Source organism: Gopherus flavomarginatus, chromosome 3 (genome assembly GCF_025201925.1).
Source record: "Gopherus flavomarginatus isolate rGopFla2 chromosome 3, rGopFla2.mat.asm, whole genome shotgun sequence".
Taxonomy (NCBI): domain Eukaryota; kingdom Metazoa; phylum Chordata; order Testudines; family Testudinidae; genus Gopherus; species Gopherus flavomarginatus.
This window is the reverse complement of record NC_066619.1, coordinates 27,350,412-27,371,897: the sequence shown is the minus strand read 5'-3', so window position 1 is coordinate 27,371,897 and position 21,486 is coordinate 27,350,412. Positions and strand designations below refer to the sequence as shown.

General features: G+C 41.0%; 1 protein-coding gene across 2 annotated transcripts in view; it reads left to right on the top strand.

The window, feature by feature from the left end:
• NUP155 (nucleoporin 155) overlaps positions 1-21,486 on the top strand; it is a 59,563-nt gene that overhangs the window by 1,633 nt on the left and 36,444 nt on the right. For both annotated transcript variants that reach the window (XM_050943770.1, XM_050943771.1), the window contains exons 2-14: positions 3,306-3,443; positions 4,955-5,051; positions 6,226-6,296; positions 6,877-6,969; positions 8,147-8,313; positions 9,324-9,429; positions 9,994-10,067; positions 10,417-10,508; positions 10,658-10,755; positions 11,239-11,391; positions 14,676-14,776; positions 17,786-17,956; positions 19,460-19,570. In XM_050943770.1, the coding sequence (XP_050799727.1) occupies positions 3,306-3,443; positions 4,955-5,051; positions 6,226-6,296; positions 6,877-6,969; positions 8,147-8,313; positions 9,324-9,429; positions 9,994-10,067; positions 10,417-10,508; positions 10,658-10,755; positions 11,239-11,391; positions 14,676-14,776; positions 17,786-17,956; positions 19,460-19,570 (1,472 nt within the window). The remainder of the gene's footprint in view (positions 1-3,305; positions 3,444-4,954; positions 5,052-6,225; positions 6,297-6,876; positions 6,970-8,146; positions 8,314-9,323; positions 9,430-9,993; positions 10,068-10,416; positions 10,509-10,657; positions 10,756-11,238; positions 11,392-14,675; positions 14,777-17,785; positions 17,957-19,459; positions 19,571-21,486) is intronic.

Below are 21,486 nucleotides of genomic sequence, written 5' to 3'. Positions count from 1 at the left end.
TTGGCTGTAGACAATGGATTGTGTGGTGTGTCCTGGATAGAAGCTGAAGGCATGTAGGTAAGTATAGCAGTCAGTAGGTTTCCGGTATAGGGTGGTATTTATGTGACCATCGTTTATTAGCATAGTAGTGTCCAGGAAATGGACTGCTTGTGTGGATTGATCTAGGCTGAGGTTGATGGTGAGATGGAAATTATTGAAATCGTGGTGGAATTCCTCAAGGGCTTCTTTTCCATGGGTCCAGATGATGAAGATGTCATCAATGTAGCGCAAGTAGAGTAGGAGCGTTGGGGCATGAGAGCTAAGGAAACGTTGTTCTAAGTCAGCCATAAAAATGTTGGCATACTGTGGGGCCATGCGGGTACCCATAGCAGTGCCGCTGACTTGAAGGTATATATTGTCCCCAAATGTGAAATAGTTGTGGGTGAGGACAAAGTTCACCCATCAGACTAGCTGTGATATTATCGGGGATACTGTTCCTGATAGCTTGTAGTCCATCTTTGTGTGGAATATTGGTGTAGAGGACTTCTACATCCATAGTGGCCAGTGGATTGTAGTTTCCTCAGGAAGTCAGTGGTGTCTCGAAGATAGCTGGGAGTGCTGGTAGCGTAGGGCCTGAGGAGAAAGTCCACATAGTCTGACAATCCTGATGTTGGAGTGCAAATGCCTGAGATGTTGGGGTGTCCAGGATTTCCAGGTTTATGGATCTTGGGTAGCAAATAGAATACCCCTGGTCAGGGTTCTGGGCATATGTCTGTACAGATTTGTTCCTGTGCTTTGTCATGGAGTTTTTTTAGCAGATGGTGTAGTTTCTTTAGGTAATCCTCAGTGGGATCAGAGGATAATGGCCTGTAGAATGTGGTATTAGAGAGCTGTCTAGCAGCTTCTTGATCATATTCCAATTTATTCATGATGACGACAGCACATCGTTTGTCAGCCTTTTTGATTATGATGTCAGAGTTGTTCCTGAGGCTGTAGATGGCATTGTGTTCAGCATGGCTGAGGTTATGGGGCAAGTGATGTTGCTTTTCCACAATTTCAGCCTTTGCATGTTGACGGAAGCAATCTGTGTAGAAGTCTAGTCTGTTGTTTTGACCATCTGGAGGAGTCCGCGCAGAATCCATTTGTTTTGGAGTGCTGGTAGGGAGGATTCTGTGGGTTAGTATGCTGTTCAGAGGTATGTTGGAAATATTCTTTGAGTCAGAGACATCGAAAGTAGGATTCTAGGTCACCGTAAAACTGTATCATGTTCGTGGGTCTGGAAGGACAAAAGGAGAGGCCTCGAGATAGAACAGACTTCTGCTGGGCTAAGAGTATAGCTGGAAAGATTAACAATATTGTTGAGTGGGTTAAGGGAACTACTGTTGTGGCTCCTTGTGGCATGCAGTAGTTTAGATAATTTAGTGTCTTTTTTCCTTTGTAGAGAGGCAAAGTTTGTGTTTTAAATGGCTTGTCTAGTTTTTGTAAAGTGTATCCATGAGGAAGTTTATGTGGAAGGTTGGTTTTTTATGCACTCCAGAATCCTGGTTCCAGTGAGGCGTCTCTGAGGTTATGTCTACACTGCAATGAAACACCCATGGCTTGCAGCGCTTGGGCTTCAGGGCTGTAAAATTGCGGTGTAGATATTTGGGCTGGGATCTTGCGTGGTGTCAGAGCTGGAGCCTGAACATGGACAGCCCAAGTCAGCTGTCACGGGTCAGCAGAGGACGTTGTATTGCATTGTAGATATACCCTGATTTATGAGGTGCTTTAGGGCTGGTCTATACTATGGGTGGGGGATCGATCTAAGTTATGTAACTTCAGCTACATAAAAAACATAGCTGAGGTCGACGTCGTTAGATCTACCTACTGTGGTGTCTTCACCTCAGTGTGTTGACGCTCTCTTGTCAATTCGCCTTACACGATTCGTTGAGGTAAAGTACCAGAGTAGATGCTAGAGCGATTGGCAGTCAATGTATCACATCTATACTAGACCTGATAAATCGATCTCCGCTGGATCAGTGTGATCCAGCTGGTAGTGTAGACAAGCTGTGAGTGTCCACAGGGGAGTAGGGCTAACACTGACACTACCAAATTGCCAAATAATTCCTACAGTTTGCCTTAAAGTTTATTGCCCATATTTCATGTATACTGAGAATTTGCCTCCTTTCATTACATGAGTCAGTTCAGTCATCTTTGATGGGTTATGTATGTTTCTCCCTTGTCAGGAACACCTTGCTTATGCATAAGTTACTTAAGTTAAAGTACCTATCATTTTAAATGATCCTATAGTGAGCGATGGCATTGGGGTTGACTCTAGTAAAAAAGGGATTAATGCATCCAAAGAGGGTAAGTCAACAAAAAAAAGGCTCCAATCTTGCAGCTTTTTATGCAGGGACAGATTACATATCTTGTTCTCTTTTTTTCCTCAAATAAAGAGTACAGTTTTGAAAACTTATTTCATGAATATAGAATATGAAACAACAATTCTAAAATGAAAATTCACCTCTATCTCGATATAACGCTGTCCTCGGGAGCCAAAAAATCTTACCACATTATAGGTGAAACCACTTTATATCGAACTTGCTTTGATCCACCAGAGTGCGCAGCCCCGCCTCCCCGGAGCACTGCTTTATCGTGTTATATCCGAATTCGTGTTGTAGCGGGTCGCGTTATATTGGGGTAGAGATGTAATTAGATTTTGAGAGCCTATCAGCCAGTTTTAGGGGTGCACTGGATGTTTTATTTGTTTTCTTTATTTAAAGTTTTTATTACAGATATGGCTTTAAACAAATACTCTTGAAATTATGAAAGTCCCTCGTTTAAAAATACTTCATAAATATTTTGAGTGAGCTGTGTTACTCTTAGTGCACTTGTATCATTTGTGTATTATTTATTTATTGTTTGTTGTAAATTTTGCTTTTGCTCATGTCTTATTTAGGTTTTAGATTTACAGTATAATGTCCTGATCCTATAAACATTTATGTACATGATTAACTCATGTTTAATACTACTTGTATGCTTAAAATTAAACACGTTTCTAAGTCTTTGAAGGATCAGGGACTAAAAGATTAGTTTAGTTCTTCCCTGTGGTTTGAGGACTTTGTAGTTCGTCCATTTATCTGAAATAATCAATCAAAATTGAAAGGATATAAAGTAATCTAATTCAGGTTTAACAGAGATGAGTGCTTGCTAATTCAAATATTGGGGCAGGGGAAATCTCTTAAGGATAATTGAAGAAAAGTACCAATTAGGTGTTATTTTTTGGCTGACAACTTGTTTTTCATATGAAACTTTAAAGTAAAGTGTATTTTTATTTTTCATTGCAGGTAGTCCTACAGTTTCTGGTATGTCAGATATGGATTATCCTTTGCAAGGACCTGGTTTGCTCTCAATACCCAATCTTCCAGAGATCAGTTCAATCCGCAGAGTCCCGCTTCCCCCTGAGCTAGTGGAGCAATTTGGACGTATCCTAATAAAAATAGCATGTTACTTTGTGTGTATAATGTTAAAAAATGGATTTTTGTTATTTCATAATCACTTTGGCTCTGATCCTTCAAGCAGCTTCCCCTGGATAGACCCCTATCCTGCACATACCCACACGGGTCCATATGGCTCCCAGGAAGTTGAAGGGGTCCATCTAGGCGAAGTTGCTTCAACAGTCAGCAGCTACATGTTGTAATTTTGATGCTTAATGACAGTTGGGTACGTTTGTCATAACAATCTTCGTACGTTTAAATTAAAGGGGTCTGCATATGTTAGAGGTAAAAATAAAATACTTTCAAAATCAAGTGGAATAACTAAGTGTTGCTTGCATGGGATGCATATTTTTTAGGGCTGTCAAACGTTTAAAAAAATTAATTGCAAGATTAAAAAATAGCTGTGATTAATCACAGTTTTAATTGCACTGTTAAAAAAATAATAGAATACCATTTATTTAAATATTTTTGGATGTTACTTACTTCTGCTGCTGCAGCTCGTGACACATGACACTCGGCCTACGGCTCAAGGCTGGCTCCGTGCTGTCGCACAGGGGCTACGTCTTGCCAGAGCCCAGGGCCATCCCACAGCTCTCTAACCACTCCTGGTTCACTGGGGGCACCATTTCAGATTTTGGTTTGTGTGTATATATGTATTAGTCAGCATGATATGCAGCAGTCTCAACAAACCAGTAGCCTAACTGCTATCAAGCATTTTGTAGGCATCAGCACAGCAAAGCAGAGTTTTAAGGATTTGAAGGTGAAAAATGATGTCACTTTGCAGACATTTATGTAGAACTCCTCCCCAAGCATGAGGGGCAGCATGGGAGTAAGCACAAAATTGCTTATTTTGAAAATTCAACAGAGTGGCAATGGAGGCTGGCATCATTGATGATAGGTAGGATGGAGATAAGCCATGAAAGACCTTGAAAGTGAAAACAGTCATAATTGCTTTTCATGGATTGTTCAGTTGTAATGCTCATTTGGGATACAAAATGGTACCTTTTTTTTTTTTTTTTTTTTAAACCAACTGTATAAAAACGTGTCTGAGGAGAGAACATTTGATTCTGCGCAAGCATCAACAGTGGTAGTTATTGGTTTGCCCAGCATGGAGCGTAGTCTATTTATGATGCACAGGTGGAACTTCCATTGGTATTACTGGTACTTACTTGCAGGAAATAGTGAGTATGCCCCATGTGTCTAATGTGCAATATCTTCAAAACAAAGCAGGGCAGAGAAAACTGCAGTATGATGTCATAACTTTGGGAGGTGCACAGTTAATACCAAGGAAATTGTCCTCCTAACATCTATATCTGATTTCTTTTAAAGGTAGTTTTCTTTTATTTTTTCACACTTGTCAAAATATGTCAGCTTCTCGTACACATACAGAACTTCTTTAAATAGTATCTGTGCATATTCTTACAACTTTAAAATAGCCTGATGGGGATTTTGTCTTGGCAAGCTTGAGTACGTTATTCCTTACATCTGTGGTATTTCAGATATGCAATGTAATTGTATGATGGGAGTGTTTCCAGATATTAGCAGGGCATGGTTGACCATTGACAGTGACATTTTTATGTGGAATTATGAAGATGGGTATGTAGAAAACAAATTTCTACAGTTATATATGGTGTTAAATCTGAATTAAGTGATGGTTATAAAGGGAGTGATTTGTTTTAGCACAGAAGTGTACTTATCATTTTAAGGTACCTTGATCATTTCAGGTTCTTGATTTTTTTTGTGCGGAGGGGATCAGAGGTGGGTAAGGAAAATGCATACTTTTAGTATTAGGCTTCTCTACCCTCCTAAAGTTGTCGGTGTATTTATATTGAGCTTGAGTTCAAAATTTTTAAGAGGAACGTTTTTATTTTAGACTCTGTATTAACTTGGCTGACTAGGTTTAGTCCGTGCATTATGGTGTATTAATATATATGTAGTAGGCAACCATGCTCCCACATTCAGCTATTTTTATGTTTATAATGTGATTTTTGAATGATGAAGGTATATCAAAGCTTTATGATTTAAATTTATTATGAATATAAATATCATACCTGACTTATGATTTAAAGATTCATAAAACTATGATGATAAATTCATAGCTTTTTGAACGGCTCAGGGAGAGAAGCTTGTGATACCCATTCAGTGCATGGGTTTGTGTTCCTTATGTGTCTCTATAGTATAACTTATTTTCTGTAACAGCAGGTTATTTCTTCAGAATTATTACACTTCTAAGGGAGATTTAAATGAGACTTGTGCTTTACACAGTATTAGTTAATACTAACTTCACAGTATTACAGGTGGGTTTTTATATATAGATTTTTTTCTCCACAATAAATTAAATTTGCTTTAGCAAATTTTATCGGAAAGAAAGTAAGTTGGTTGTGAATAGTGCAGTGAATCCTTTTCTCATGTTGCGCTATATCTAGACTAACTTTGGGAGTACTGTAGACTACAAAATAGACCGTGTGAATAGACAAGGAACTGAGAATTAAAAATACAATTGGATTTCAAATGTGAAGCTTAAACCATAAATGGCTACTTCATTCCAAACAGAGGATTGGTTACATAGCTATTATGATGACTTTTTTCTGTCAGTTCCATTCTAATGGTCTTGGTTCCACACTAAGAAAAAAATGCAGGCGATGCGGTCCAATTGTTAAATAGTAACAGAAGAATTTAAAAGTTTCAGATTCTGTATATTTAGAAATTTTTGGATATTGAAAGTCTTTTCTGTTGTGCTTTGATGTAATTTTTTTTCATTTTTTGACAGGGGAGACCTTGCTTATTTCGATGGTCTAAGTGAAACTATTCTTGCTGTGGGTCTTGTGAAGCCAAAGACAGGTAATAAAAAATGCATGACAGTGAACAAAATTATGTAGCTGCTGAACACTGTAAAAAAAAATTACTAAACTAGAGGCATTATTGAAGGATTTACAAGTCACAAGTAATGAGGTAGTCATGTACGTTAGAGATCTTATAATTATTGTTACATTAGAATCTAATATTTTATACTGTTTGAAAACTAGGAATTCTGACTTGCTTTGAGCTGGCATGAAATATTGATTTCTAGCTGTAGTAGTTCTTTTGGTCGCAGCTGCTTACATTAGATTGGACACAAAGTTGGAGGAAGGGGGTAGGATTGGAGGTGAAAAGAAGATAGTAATAAGAATATCATTTTAAGATCCAATGTTTCATGACTTGTCAGAGCTGGAATAGAATGAGATATAGCATTGGAAAACTGGGCATCTGAGTGTTTAGTATAGTTTTCTAATACTGGAGCTTCACAGGCTGTCATACCTTCAATATGACTAACCCTCGGACCATTGTAAATTTCTACCCTTCATGCAGGGAAGAGGTTGATCTTAGTTCAAGGCCAGCACACCAAATTCATACTAAGTTCTAACTTTTCTTCTTTTCTTAGGTATTTTCCAGCCTCATGTACGATACCTACTGGTTCTGGCCACTCCTGTGGATATAGTGATTCTAGGACTTAGCTATGCTAATTTGCAAGCAGGTAATTATCTCTTGCACCCCAAGTAAATATAAATTTCTAGGATAATATTCTCAGTTGCGAGTTAATTGCCACACAACATTAATTTATTACTAGTCTTGTAATTTAAAAAATATTAAGCTGCATGCAGAGGGGCTCTTCCTAAGTTCTGTGGCTTTCTGCATCCAGAGTGAGAGAACTCTATAGCATCCTTTTCACATAGGATACAGTATTCTATACCCGCAAGAGATTCGGAGAAGTATTCTACTCTGTTACCCACCTTTTAGTTCTTTTTAAAGATTGTCTGACTGTTAACTGTTCCCAGTAATCAAGTATTGTTTTGGGAGAGGAGCAGCTTGTGAACTGCATCAGTTTTTAATGTGTCTTAGGGTATATCTACACAGCATTTTGGGGCAAGCGGGAGCATGCCTTCCAGACTAGTAGACAGACTCAAGCTAGTGGTGCTCTTACATGCTCTCCAAAAATAGCTGTCTAGACAGCACTTTGAAGTTGTGACTTGGGCTCTGAAGCCTAGGGCAGGTGATGGTTTCAAGCCTGAGCTCTAGCCTGAGCTGCAACTTCAAAGATCTGTCTATACAGCTATTTTTAGAGCACTAATGGGACCCCACTGGCCCAGATCTGTCAACCCAATCTGGGAGGCTTGTTCCCACTTGGTGCAAAATGCAGTGTAGAGGTACCCTTATTGGCAAACGCCACACTCTTTGGCATTTGATTCAGAACCACAGAAAACTCAAGCCCAGTGCTGTATATTTTTACACATGAAATGTGTAAGTAGAAAAAATAAATGAGAGGTTTTGAGAAAGTTATGAGGGAAGAAGACTATTAGGGGGCTTAAATAGAATTCTTTCAATAGGTTATGTCATGTCTCTGATAGACAAACTGGGAAATCTTATGTTCAGATTTGTCAGGATTTTGAGGTAATAATTGTCTTAAAATATTTTAACATACAGTACTGATTATAAGCTTCCGAGAGAGGAAAAATGTAAACAAAACTTGTGACTTAAAAAAAAAGAAAAAAGAAGGGAGAGAGAGAGAAAGAAAGAAACTGTCAGTCCGCTAAGCTGCAGTCTCACTATAGTGTTTCCTGATTTTCTAAAGTAGTCCTAAATCACAATACCATGTATTTAAACAAGCAAACTCAACGGATATGATGGGGTTTTTTTTTCTTGATTTATTTAAGGTTCTGGAGCCCTCAATGACAGCATGTCTGGAGGAATGCAACTGCTTCCAGATCCTCTCTATTCACTCCCTACTGATAATACCTATCTTCTAACCATAACTTCCACTGAAAACGGCCGTATCTTTTTGGCTGGAAAGGATGGCTGTTTATATGAAGTAGCTTACCAGGTGAATATAGTCTTTGTGCATAAGTATTTTTGTTCTTGGTTATGGGGTTGGGGTTTTGAGAATTTTACAGTTTGTCAATCTTGTCACCTCATTTCCATAATTCTGTTTCCTGCCTTAGTTTATTTGAGTGATAGCGCTGAGCTCTTAATACAGAAATGCTATCAACCTACAGTTGTGATAGGCTAGATAAGCTAATTTATTTGAGGAATGAGCAAAAAAGTTTGTTCCGCAAAGGGCGTGCATCATGAGCTTTCCTTTCTAACAGCTTCTACAGACGCTGCTGTCTCCAACCATCCTCTCTCTGCCTTCAAAACCACCTTAATGGGAGCAGCTGCCCTGATTATTGGAGACTGATAAAACCCAGAAGTTGACTGGGATGGCGTTTGATCTGCTGTCATGAATTTGATTTTACTTCACTAACTCAATCTACAGACTTGAGCGCAGTCCTTTGTCTCTAAAGCAGCACTCTTAGGTTAAGTCTTTTATAGGCTGTTTATTTTTTTATTACAATGAACAGAAGAAAGTATTCATTATTTTTTATTAATTTACATTATATCAGCACCTGGAAGCCCCAACTAAGTCATGGGCCCATTGTGGTATGTCCTGTAAAAGTCAATCCCTGTCCAAATAAGTAAAAATCTTAATTTTAAGATCTATTCAGCAGGTGGCTGTAACAATTAGCCTATCAGTTTCCTTTGTTTGGATGGCTCCTTGACACATTGCAGGAGAGAGAAAGCTATTACAACCATACCCACGCACCGTAAAAATGGAAAATGTGATTAGAAAACCACAAACAATGGCTTTGAAATTCAGAGGCTTCTAAGTTTCTGAAACAATTTTTACTTTGTTGTTGTGTTATTGTTTGTTTTTTTTGTTTGTTTGTTTTTAATTACATTTAAAATGGAGTGTCCCTTTAAAATTGGGTACATGAAAATTCAATGTATTGTGTCGTCATGCAAGTCACATGACTACCTAGCTAGTTTTAATGCTTTATATGTTTTTAATTGTAGGCTGAGGCAGGCTGGTTTAGTCAACGGTGTAGAAAGATCAATCATTCAAAGAGCTCCCTTTCTTTCCTTGTTCCTTCATTGCTGCAATTCACATTCTCAGAGGATGGTAGGTGATAAAGTATCAATAACTGAAATGTTTATAAGTTAATATAAAATAAAAAACCTCAGGTCAAGACATTTTCACACTTGAAAATTGAATTAAAAACTATGGGAATAGCAAATGGTTGGCAGTTATGAAAATCAAGTTTCTTATTTAGATATGGATTTAGGTATTGAAGTCTGAAAATGTTGGCCATAGTGGCTACAGTCTCTGTTTTGTGGTATAAATTTGGTAAGTTTACATACTGGAGTGATAATATTGTAATCAGTATAGTAAAACTTTTTACTTGAAATTGTTCTTCAAATATTTAAAATGCTTGTTTTGTAATGGATTAGACAGTGATAGTCTATTGTCCTACTGTACTTCAGTGAGGTATTAATATGTCACTTTTAAATCTGTTCCTGGGCAGGAGCCCATTGTAAATGGAATGTCCCGTATGAGTACATTCTAATAAGTGATTCAGTCAAATGTACTCTTGTAAAGTAAATCTACTCTTTCAGTACTATCAGTTTTACTGTATTAACTAGTTTGCATCAAATCCAGTTTTATTTTCACATGCTTTTTTTGCAGATCCCATAGTTCAAATTGCCATTGACAATTCTCGAAACATCCTATATACTCGTTCAGAAAAAGGAGTGATACAGGTATCTGAATATTTTCAATGTCCTATTTGGATTTTCTTATGTGCATACATTATTTTTACCCACCCCATCTGAAAAACTATGTTTGTACATTAGAATTCTCTATATGTCAGTAAGGACATGAAGGATTTCCCCCAGGATTTTTTTCCTGCATTTATTTCCCTTCCCTTCTGCACTATATTATGGCCATGATCTTTTCTATTGCAAACTAGGAAGGACTATTGCTTCAGTTCTCTAGTGCATGGAAGCTTGAGGCCATAGAAGAATTGAGAACTCTGATTCACTGCATGATGGGATAAAGTTATGTGCACTGATTTAATTTTGAAACTATTAAACTGTTATTAAATTACAGGTTTATGATCTGGGCCAAGATGGTCAAGGAATGACCAGAGTTGCTTCTGTTTCTCAGAATGCTGTTGTTTCTGCTGCTGGAAACATTGCCAGGTAATATGAAGAGTGTGATATGAAATACTTTCTGTTGGGTGATCGGTTTCATTTTTTTGTTTTACCAAACTTTTGAAGAATGTTGTGTATTCTCTGATTTGTTTATTGCATGATGTCAGTTATGTACACTCTTTTTTCTGTTCTTTTAGGACTATAGACCGTTCTGTTTTTAAGCCTATTGTTCAGATAGCAGTGATTGAAAATTCAGAATCTATAGATTGTCAGTTGCTGGCAGTCACACATGCTGGTAAGAAATCAATATTTCCTCCTTCTCTTATTGGTAAATAAGACCTGCTTAGGTTTGGAAAATTGACAGGCATCTTTCTTTGCAAGGTTGTCTATCCCCCAGGCATACTAGAACATTTGTATATAATAGTTATAATAACCTTACCTGTCTCTTGTATATTGCTCCATATGTTCAAAGCACTTCAGACATCTGATAAATACTTGATCCTACCATATAACTATTTATGCTGTTTTACAGTTGAGGAAATAGGGGGAGAGTGGCTTATCAAAGGTTACACAGAAAACTAGTGGCAGATCAGGATTAGAATCATTTGACTTGGATAGAAGGATCATTTTCAAGAAAGGAATGTAGTAATATTTATATAGAATTTCTTACAAGCTTCTGAATTAAGCCTTGCATCAAATGTGCTGTGACTGCTAGGCACTTATAATATTTACACAAAATCCATTGCCAAAGAGTGATCTCCTTTTTCCTTTGGCCTAGGTGTGCGAATGTATTTTAGTACATCCCCGTTTAAGCATCCAATGGCTCGACCCTCCATGTTAACATTGGTTCACATCCGCTTGCCTCCAGGATTTTCCGCTTCTTCTAATGTGGAGAAGCCATCAAAGGTGCACAGAGCTCTTTATAGCAAAGGTAAGCCTTGGAATGCAGCTTAAATAAGATCCATTCTTTAAGACTTTTATAGCAAGTAACGCCACCATGATTGCTTTTTAAAGTAGGAAACTTGATGTAGGAAACTTTGAGTTTAACACAGGCAGTGGTATGATACACTATCCTATCACTGTACCTCAAGTTTGTCCTTGAAAGACACTCTAGACATGACATAGTGATTGTTAGGTTCTATGCCCATTAAGTCCTTGATCTCTTTGCTTAGTTTGCCAATAAGTGTCCCAGTTGTGTTAGTGATCTTGTCTAAATTACTAATTGATTTTGTATAGGCCAGCGTAATAGCTTTTGGATGGCTTCAGTTTTTGGTCACTTCTGACCTAGGCTAAATTCAAAACTGACCCAGAAGTGGAAAAAAAACTCTTTATCATGTCATTGACCTCTTCAGCCATTCAGTTGTCCTCCAGGTAAATTTTCAAAGACTCATAGGGGAGACATGCAACTATGCACTTTAAAGTCCCTGAGCGCTACATGATCAAACCACGTTGCAGTTCCTCAAAATGTTACCATTTCGTGTTGGTTGTTCTTCTGTTTTTAATTAAAACATAGATCTTTGAGTCTTCAATATCAAACTAAGTTTGCTGTGTATTAACTGAGTTTAGTCATATTGTGACAAGGGAACTCCTCCACCTTGTCAGCCTCAGTGTTTCTCCATCTGGTGGTGGGGGCCTGGAGTAAATTAGTCTTGCTCTGGAAGGTCTCCCTGTCCTTTACACCTTTATTTTTCAATATTTACAAAGTAGGCGCAAGTAATACTCTTCAGCCAAACAAAAGAAACAAACTGATAACACAAGGAGAGATAGTAATTTTCCTTGACCCCTCTCTGGGGTGTTACCTTATTATGCTGGCTTCTGGGTGCTAGTCCTTCCCCAAACCACAGTGCGCTTGATTGCATCCCATATAGGGAGGAGAGCAGCCTTCCACTCAGGAGAAACCTTTTCTCCCTGCTGCAACTTATCTCTCATCTCTCCTCCTCTTCTCTTACCAGAAGAGGGGTTTTTTGAAGGTCACAGGCAAGCCTTAACTGGCCTCAGGTTCTCTAGTTAACCTGGAGGTAACCTTTTCAGTTCATAGTGAAAAGGGCCTTTACCATTTTAGGGCTAATATACCTGCCTTCCACCACTATCTTATATTCCACCCTAGTCCCACGCCTCACTGGGGATATCAGCTGGCAGCTCCTCCACAGAGCTGTGAGCATGGGTGTGTATTTGGCACAGTTCACTCCTGTCCCTGAAGCCTGTCCCTTCTATGGTGTGAGGGAGACCCTGGCGCACATGTACCTTGAGTGCACCGGCTTGCAGCCCCTTTCCAGGGTCCTCCTGGACCTCCTTTTACGTTTTTGGCTGCACTTCTCCTCCTACCTCCTTATATATGCAGACCTTATCCTTGGCCCCACAAAGTCGTGGGACCTCCTCATCAACTTCCTCCTAGCGATGGCCAAGGTGGCCGTCTATAACAGCAAGGAGAGGATGTTGGCTGAGGTGGTTCTCTGCGACTGTGGGGCCTATTTCCAATTCTCCCTCCATTCACGCATCTCGGCAGAGTTCCTCTGGGTGGTGTTTGCTGGCTCCCTTGACACCTTTGAGGAGCAGTGGGCGCTGTCCAGGGTTCTCTGCTCGGTGTCACCTTCAGGTTTCCTCTTTTTGACCCTTTGCCCTTCACACCCATCCTTGTTATTTTTTCCATTGTCCCCGGTAATTGCTTGAGTTTCTGGGCTCTGTGGATCCTCCCCATGGGCTGGGGGAGGGTCCTTTATCTGTGGGCGGGCTTGCACTTGCCCATCTCCCCGGAACCCAATAGGACCACTGTCTTATAGATGTCAAATCAGACTTTGTCACACTCGGAACTTTGACTCCTTCTAAATATCTAGAATAAATAGCCCTTACCAATAAATAATAATAATAATTAATAATAAAGACTTACATTGTGCTTTATATGTTCAGAACACTATACTAGTATTAACAAATCCTTCTAGGTCTCCTGTGAGGTAGATGGGTATGCTCGTTTTATTGATTGCAGGGTAGATGTTTGCAAGGGCATTCAGCAAGGCAATGGTTGACCCAACTGGTCCAGAAAGTGATTCTTAATCTATTTACCATTGTGGGCCACATATGCAGCTTTCTGTGTGTTATGTGGGCCACATCTACACAATATATATACTACCTGTATGGCCCTCAGGATGTCTCAGGGACCGCAGCTGTGTGCTGATTGGATCTCAAGTGGGCTGCAGGTTGAGAACCACTGGTCCAGATCATAGCAATACCTGACCTTTCTTCAGTAAAATTATTCTATTATTTTTTCTTTTTATATTTTTATTTAACCTTTTTTCTGTTTAAATCTATGCTACATAGCATGCAGCTTAAGGGCCAAAAGCATCATTCATCATTCTGTTATGATCTAGTCACCCTCTGGAAGTGTAGGGTGAAGACATAACTGAGCCACTGGAACCTTTTATTGCTGGTGAACCCTGGTAACAAGCAGTTGTTGTTACTCTCTCATGGAAGATACAACTGTAAGCACGTATTACAATCCGTGTATTTTGCATAAATATATGCAAACAGATGTGGGCTCCTTGACTTCCAGAAAGTTATTAGTATGGCCCTTATGTTGTGAAGATTGGATATTCATGCTCCTATCCTTGAAGTGAATAGGAGAGTCTATGTATTATTTTAGCACTGAACTCCTTCTCCTAGATAAACTTTGTGTCTCCGACTCTGAATGCAGCAATTTTCATTTTTGTCACTGCACTACTGATAGACTGATGAATCTACTTTAGGGAAGAGTTATTTAAAATTTTCATAGCATGGAAATTATTATTATTAAAATAACTTCCAGGTATTTTTTACTTTCAGGGTATATTTAAACATCTCATAATCTTTCATAAAAATCAGTGAAAAATGTTAAATCATTTCTATCTTAATTTTAACCTTCATCCTTGTTTGTGTGCATGTATAGAGTATCTTGGAATATATTGTGTGCATATATAGTGCATGTTAGACTATACTGAAAAAGGGATTGTTCAAATACAGCCTCCTGAAGCAAAAGAGCAGTTAAATATACATCTGCACTAAAACCCCTTAGATAGTTAAGTTTACAAACTCAACCGATGGGTAGGTGTTGATCCACTTGTAAGATTAATTTAAGAATGTGTAGAGTGAACTTGTACTGAATTTATATATAGGTTTAGCAACAGTGAGCGTGATATGAGTTTTTGCTTCCACTACAGAGTATTAATTTTACTCTTTTGTCAGGTGTCCTGCTGATGGCTGCTTCTGAAAATGAGGATAATGATATCTTGTGGTGTATCAATCATGATTCTTTCCCTTTCCAAAAACCAATGATGGAAACACAGGTAGTAAGCTCTTCAATATTGTTAAGTAATATATCAGTTTTTTTGAGGAGGCATGGAGAATGTTATTTAAATATCATAGGCTCCATGAATCACTTTTAACATTCCTTTATATAAAAGGTAACTTACACAAACTCCTGTGACTAGTTATTTGGTAAATATTTGTCAAGTTACCTAAGTTTTTTTTTTTTTTTTTTTTTTTTTTTTTTTTTTAAAGTTCAGTGTAGTTTTTTTGTAGTACCTGTCTCACACTTGGTATCTCTGTTTTGTGAATGGAGCTTGTGTCTTTCAGTGGGAGCTGCCACTTTAATACTCTCCAGGTGGAGAACCCAGTTTAATGCAAAGTAGGATTGAAAGAAACACCTTGGTCATTATAAATCCTTGGAAATTTTCTACTGTTTTTGTTTTGGGGGTGCCTGCAATGTGCAAGGCACTGTCCATAAACACAGCATGACATGGTCCTGCTACAAAGTGTTTATAATCTAAGAGGAGCAACATTTACTCCAGAGGGCATTCTGTGCCAAAAAATGAGAAATTCTGCGCACAATATTTTAAAATTCTGCAAGCTTTATTTGTCAATAAATAAATAGAGGCTCCAGCATGGCACTGGGAATCACAGGCCACTGGCTGTACAAAGGTGGAAGATCATCCTGCAGCCTCCCCACCCTCCGCCCCTGGAATGCGGACGCAGTGGTGAGGTTTCACCAGACCCTGACATAGCACAAGGCCTGGGCCTGACCCAAAACACCCCAGGGCCCTGCCCCTCTGTGCCGGGAGCACCAGGTGTGGGGCAGGCAGGCTCAACCAGGCAAGATCCAAGTGTGGAGGAACTCAGTATAGGGGGGATACAGGTGTGGGGTGAGAGAATTCTGTGTGGAACAATCTGGGTGCAGGCAGTTCAGTGAAGGGTCTAGGTAGGGGGGTGTCTGGATGCACAGAGGCTTGTTGAGGGGGGTTCCAGATGCAGGGGCAATGGGACTCTGCAGGGGCTTCCAGGTGAAAGTGGTTGGGGCTCAGTGAGGGTTCTGGGTATGGGGGTTTCAGCAGGGAGGTCTGGGTACTGGGGGAGTGGGGCTTCGTGGGGTAGGGGTCTGGGTGCAGCTGGTTGGGGGCCAGTGGTGTGGGGGTTTGGATGTGGGGTTCAGGGAGATGCAGAGGGTTGCATCTCATCACGATGGGGATTTGAATGCAGGGAACTGTTAGGGATGGTCTGGGAGCAGGGGGGGCTCCAGATGCAGAGGTTGAGGTTCAGTGGGATGAGGTTTGAGTAGGAGGGCTAAGGGATTCTGGTTGTACAGGTGTGGCTTGGCGAGGGGGTCTGGTTAGGGGAGGTCCAGATGCACGGGGGTTGGGTGGATGGGGGAGCAGCTCCCCATACAGTGACTCCTCCCCTGGCAGCTGAGGAGTGATGGGGGCAGGAAGCAGGGGAGGATGTTGAGCTTCCTGCAGTTGGAGGAGGTTTCTGGGGGTGGGTCTGACACAGCACCAGCCACTCCTTGCAGGGGAAGAGGAAGTCCCATCCTCTCCTGCCTCCAGCCCAGCCAGGACTAACAGCTGATCCTGAGGGTAGGAGCTGCTGGCTGGGCTGTCCCCAGGCCTGCAGTGATTTACCTCTCCACAAGCTGCTGCAGGTGCCTGCAGCGATATACCTAGGCTGCTAGGGAATGGTGTGTGACTGCTCTTGCAGCTTTCATTTGCTTCCCTGTCAGAAAGTCATTTTTCTGCGGGGAAGCAAAGAAATCCAGTGGGGACATTAATTCTGTGCGTGCACAGTGTCGCAGAATTCCCTTAAGAGTAAATATTTGAAAGGCAGGGGAGATACTACATTGTTGTTGGGGAAGTGGACCAGTGAGCTGTCAAGAGTAGTATGGTTGGTGAAGTAAAGGTGGGGTGAGGGCCAACACTATAAAAGACAGGATGGTTAAGTAGGAAGGGGCAAGGCTAGTTTTAGTGTCCCATGTAAAGTCAGATTTGGATAGACTTATTGGCTGGTTTTACAATTGTTGTAAAGACTCCATCAAGAAATTTACTTGTAATCTTATGTTAGAAACATCAGATCCTGATTTCTCTATTTCCCCCCTTTCCCCGTCTCCCCCCTCCTTCCTGGCTAGGGCAGTTTAGTAGTGTTTGGAGGAAGGGGCTGGCTGTCCATACAAAGTTGAAACCTGAATTGCAATTTTCCCCTTTTTTATCATTCCCTGACTCACTCATCAGTTTCCTCCCTTCTGGCTCCTCTTTCTGTTTCTTTTCAGCAACGTTTGTGTGTGAGAAAATAAATAATGTGTAGATAGCTCCTGTGTAGGCAGTTTGCTGTTTGGTCCTTCAGAAAGGCCTCTCCATCTGTTCCTGAAGTACAGGGGGAGAGCTGGGAGAGGACTGATGATCTGAGTGGGTGTAGGAGCTGCTTGAGCAGCTTGGCAGGATCCCCAACATATTGGAGGAGTCCTTTCAAAACAAAACAGCCATACACTGAAGGAGCACCTTGGAGACTAGACAGTTAGAAACTGGATCTAGAACTGTGGACTAAAACCAAGTAGGTGGTAGGTAGTCTTAAGCTACCAAATGCCTTGGCCTGAATTATATATCATTGTTGCCAGTCTGTCACTGGAAGTTTTTTTTAAATCTCATGTCTCAGTTGCAGCTCTTGGGTATTTTTTAAAAATAAACAGCTTTTATGCATTTGGAGTTTTGTACAATTTGCAGCTTGGTTTTACTATTTGTATTGTTAGAAGCATCATAGGGCCTCATTATGCTAATTGTACATACAAGTAATGATCTGTCCCAAAGAGCTTACAGTTTATAACTGGAAGTAGTTTGGCCAATTTTTAATCTGGTGGGGTACATATGCATGTATCTGTATTTAATGTCTTATTTTCTTAGGGGCTTGTTGTCTTGAGAGTACTTCTGTTTCCATGCTGTGTAATGTTAAATACTGGCTATTTAGATGACACTATAGGTGTGCAAAATGTGCATTCTGTTTCAAATTTTTGATAATGTTCATCTCTTACTCAGATGACCACACATGTTGATGGACATTCATGGGCTCTTTCTGCAATAGATGAGTTGAAAGTTCCAAAGATTATAACGCCACTGAATAAAGACCTTATTCCAATAACTGATTCTCCTGTTGTCGTACAACAACACATGCGGCCACCAAAGAAATTTGTTCTGCTCTCAGCCCAGGTGTGTCATAGATTTTTTTTTTCCTGTTGTTTAGAGATTGGGAGAGAGAGAAGCAGAAACTTAAAGCTTAATGACTGACTCAGTGCTGCAAAGGGCTACCCATGTGCATCGAGTTTGCAGAAGATACCTTTGGTGAAGGTGAGGTGGGGGGAATGGAGGGAAGAAGAGGTTAAGGAGCCGTTTGTAAATTCTGCAAACCAACTCAAGGTTATAGGGCCAGATTATCTTGTGGCATAAACTGATATGTCTCTGACTTCAGGGGAGTTATATGGGTTTATATCAGTTAGTGGCCAATAGTTCAAAATACTCTTAGGGAATTTCTACACTTGGAGCTGGGGGTGTGATTCCTAGCTCAAATAGACATACTCGGGCAGAGCATGCTAAAAACAGCGGTTTAGCTGCAGTGGCATTTGCTAGCCATCCCATGTACGTACCCATGGAGTCTGAGTGGGTTTGTACATGGTGCGCTAGCCCATGCTGCTACTACCCTGCTACTGTAGCTACACTACTGTTTTTAGCATGCCATCTTGATGAGAGCTACCACAAATATCGCTACTCAATCTCGGAATCACACTCCCAGTTCTGAATGTAGATATACCCTTGGTTATGTAAAATTGGAAGAAACACAAGTTGCTGAGATAACGATATGAATCCTAAAGTTTGAAATAAAAGCAGGGATTTATTGTTGTTAGTGGATTTTTGAGCAAAGAATTTCATTTCTGTCCACCTCAAAAGAAATCCATGACGCAAGAACTTCAGTATTTGTTTTTTTATTTAAAAGGTTTAACATTTAAAAATAGCTGAGATTAAGTGTTGTTAAAATTTAATAACTCTTTACAATAGGAAGGAAAATGTAGCTATAATTCGACCTTCTAATAATTTTAGCAATTAGGAAATATAATAAAATGAATTGCCAGCTTGCTGAAGTCCTGCTGTAGTTTTGTAATGATAAGGCTATTTGTGAGTCTGGTTAGATCACACCACAGAACCCGTCACAGAATGTACAGATACGTGCTATGAAAGTGGTTTAGAAATGCTGCAGGTTATTGGGGACCTGGTTATTGTAACTCAGGGCATGTCTTTACTGCTTCAGTTAGTTCGAGTTACTGCACTCAAAAAAGCCTCCCTCAAGTGAGAGCGGCCACACTGGAAAACAGTATTTGAGCCACACAAAGTGATTGGCTTAGCAGAGTGATGACTTGTGCTAACTCAAGCTGTAGTATGTAGCTGCATCCTCACTGCATTACTAGCTTGAGGAGTACTAGAACTTCAGCTGATAACCCCTGATGGACCAGCTATTTCGAGTTTAAAACACCATTTTACTTGAGCTAGAGATTTTTGTGTGCACAGAAGTTGGATTGGAGCAAAACTCACTATACCTTGAGCTATCATTGAAGTGAGACAAGTCCTCAGGGTGTTAGATGAATGTATTGAATTTTTGTTTGCCAATCAAAACATGCAGATCTCATTATTTCAAACTTTGTGTTGCTTTATTTTCTTTAGGGGAGCCTTATGTTTCATAAACTCAGACCTGTAGATCAACTGCGACATCTCCTCGTTTGCAATGTAGGAGGTGATGGAGAAGAGATTGAAAGGTTTTTCAAGTTGCATCAGGTGGGAATTTTTAACTTGCCATGGGGCAAAAAAGTCCTCTATGAATAGACTTAGGGCAAAGAGTCAGTGCATAACAAGCTGAGTTGTAACTCCACAGCACTCTAGCTTGCCGCACACTGACTGGCCACGTGAACCCTGTTACCATATACTAAAGGTTCCATGATGCAGTTTGACAGGGTTCACATGGCCAGTCAGTGTGCGGCAAGCTAGAGTGCTGTGGAGTTACAACCCAGCTTGTTACATACTAACTCTCTCCATTAGGCATGCCCCCAGTGTATAGTCATATACCTGGATTAATTTGTGTTGTAAAGGTGGCCATTCTTTGACTTTGGTAAAATGAGAAATAATATTTCTTATCATATCTAGGTACTTATATAGGTTTCCTAATCATATTATCTAAGTATCTATAAACATTCCATCTTGCCAACAGCTGCAGCAACAGTGTATAAGTCAAGATAATGCTGCTTTGTCAGTTGACAAGCAAGATAATATATAAGGAAGAAGATAACCCTTTTTGTGGGGTCTAAAAACATAAGGGTAATATTATTTTCCTTAAAACTGTCTGTTTCATGTAAGTGACAGAAAAATTATTGATCTTGAAAAAACAGTATCACAGTCCTAGATCTTTTCAGAAAAGTTTTGTATGTACTTCAGTGGCTGCAAATACTTAGAATCCACCTGCCTTTTTTCCTAAAAGTGGCATCAAGCAAGGTAGAATGAAACTTTTTCACAGAACATGATTTTATTTGGCACATGTAGTTTTTTCTTAATTTATACATCACAGCATAGTAGTAATGAAATCTCACAATAACCTCTGCTATTATTTCTTTGAGAAGTGGGTGAGACAGGTTTTTTTAAGTGCCATATTTAAATGTTTAGTCCTTTAATAGCAAATGCAATCATTTTAAATCATATAGATCAGGGGTTGGTAACCTATGGCATGCGTGCCGAAAACAGCAAGCGAGCCAATTTTTAATGGGACGCTGGAGCCTGCCTGGACTCCAGCATGCCATTAAAAATCCTGCCCAGCCTCGCCCACTCTCCTCTGCCCTCTGCTCCCCCCGCAGGAGCAGGGAGCAGAAGCATAGCCATGCACACGGGGTGGGCAAATGGTCCCACTCTCCGGGGTCCACGCTCAGGGGCCGGAGCGCCGGGCCTAGCGCAGACAAGCTGCCGGCCCCTCCCCCGCCTTCTCCCCTCCCCTGGAGCCCTGCTGCTGCACGTAGCGCTCTGGGGGTTGGGGCTGCACGCTCCTGCGGGGCAGCGTTTGGTTCCGTGGGAAGCCAGACATGCTCCCTGCTCAACTGGAGCTCTGCCGCCGCCTCGCGCAGTGCTCTGAGGGCCGGGGCTGTGCTCTCCCACGGGGCAGCATGTCTGGCTCTGCGTGGAGCCTCAAGGTAAAGAGCCCAGGGCTGGGGGGGGGGTTGGATAAGGGGTGGGGGCAGACAGGGAGCAGGGTGGGTTGGATGGGGTGTGAGATTCTGGTGGGGGGGTGGCTAGGGGCGGGGGTCTCTGGAGGGGGCAGTCTGGGAGCAGGGGGAGTTGGATGAGGCATGGGAGTCCCGGGGTTTGTGAGGGGGCAGCGGGTGGACAGGGGTCAGGGCAGTCAGGGGACCGGGAGCAAGGAGGGTCCTGTGGGGGAGCAGTTAGGGTATGGGGTCTCTGGAGGGGTGGTTAGGGGACAAGGAGCTGGGGGGGGTTGTATGAGTTGGGAGTTCTGGGGTCCTGTCAGGAGGCAGGAGTGTGGAGAGGGGTTGGGGCAGGCAGGGAGTGTGGGGGGGTGGGGGATTGGATGGGTCGGGAGTTCTGGGGGTCCTGTCAGGGAGCAGAGAGCGGTTGGATGGGGCATGAGAGTCCTGGGGGTCTGTTTGGGGATGGGGGTGTGGATAAGGGTCAGGGCAGTCAGGGGACAGGTA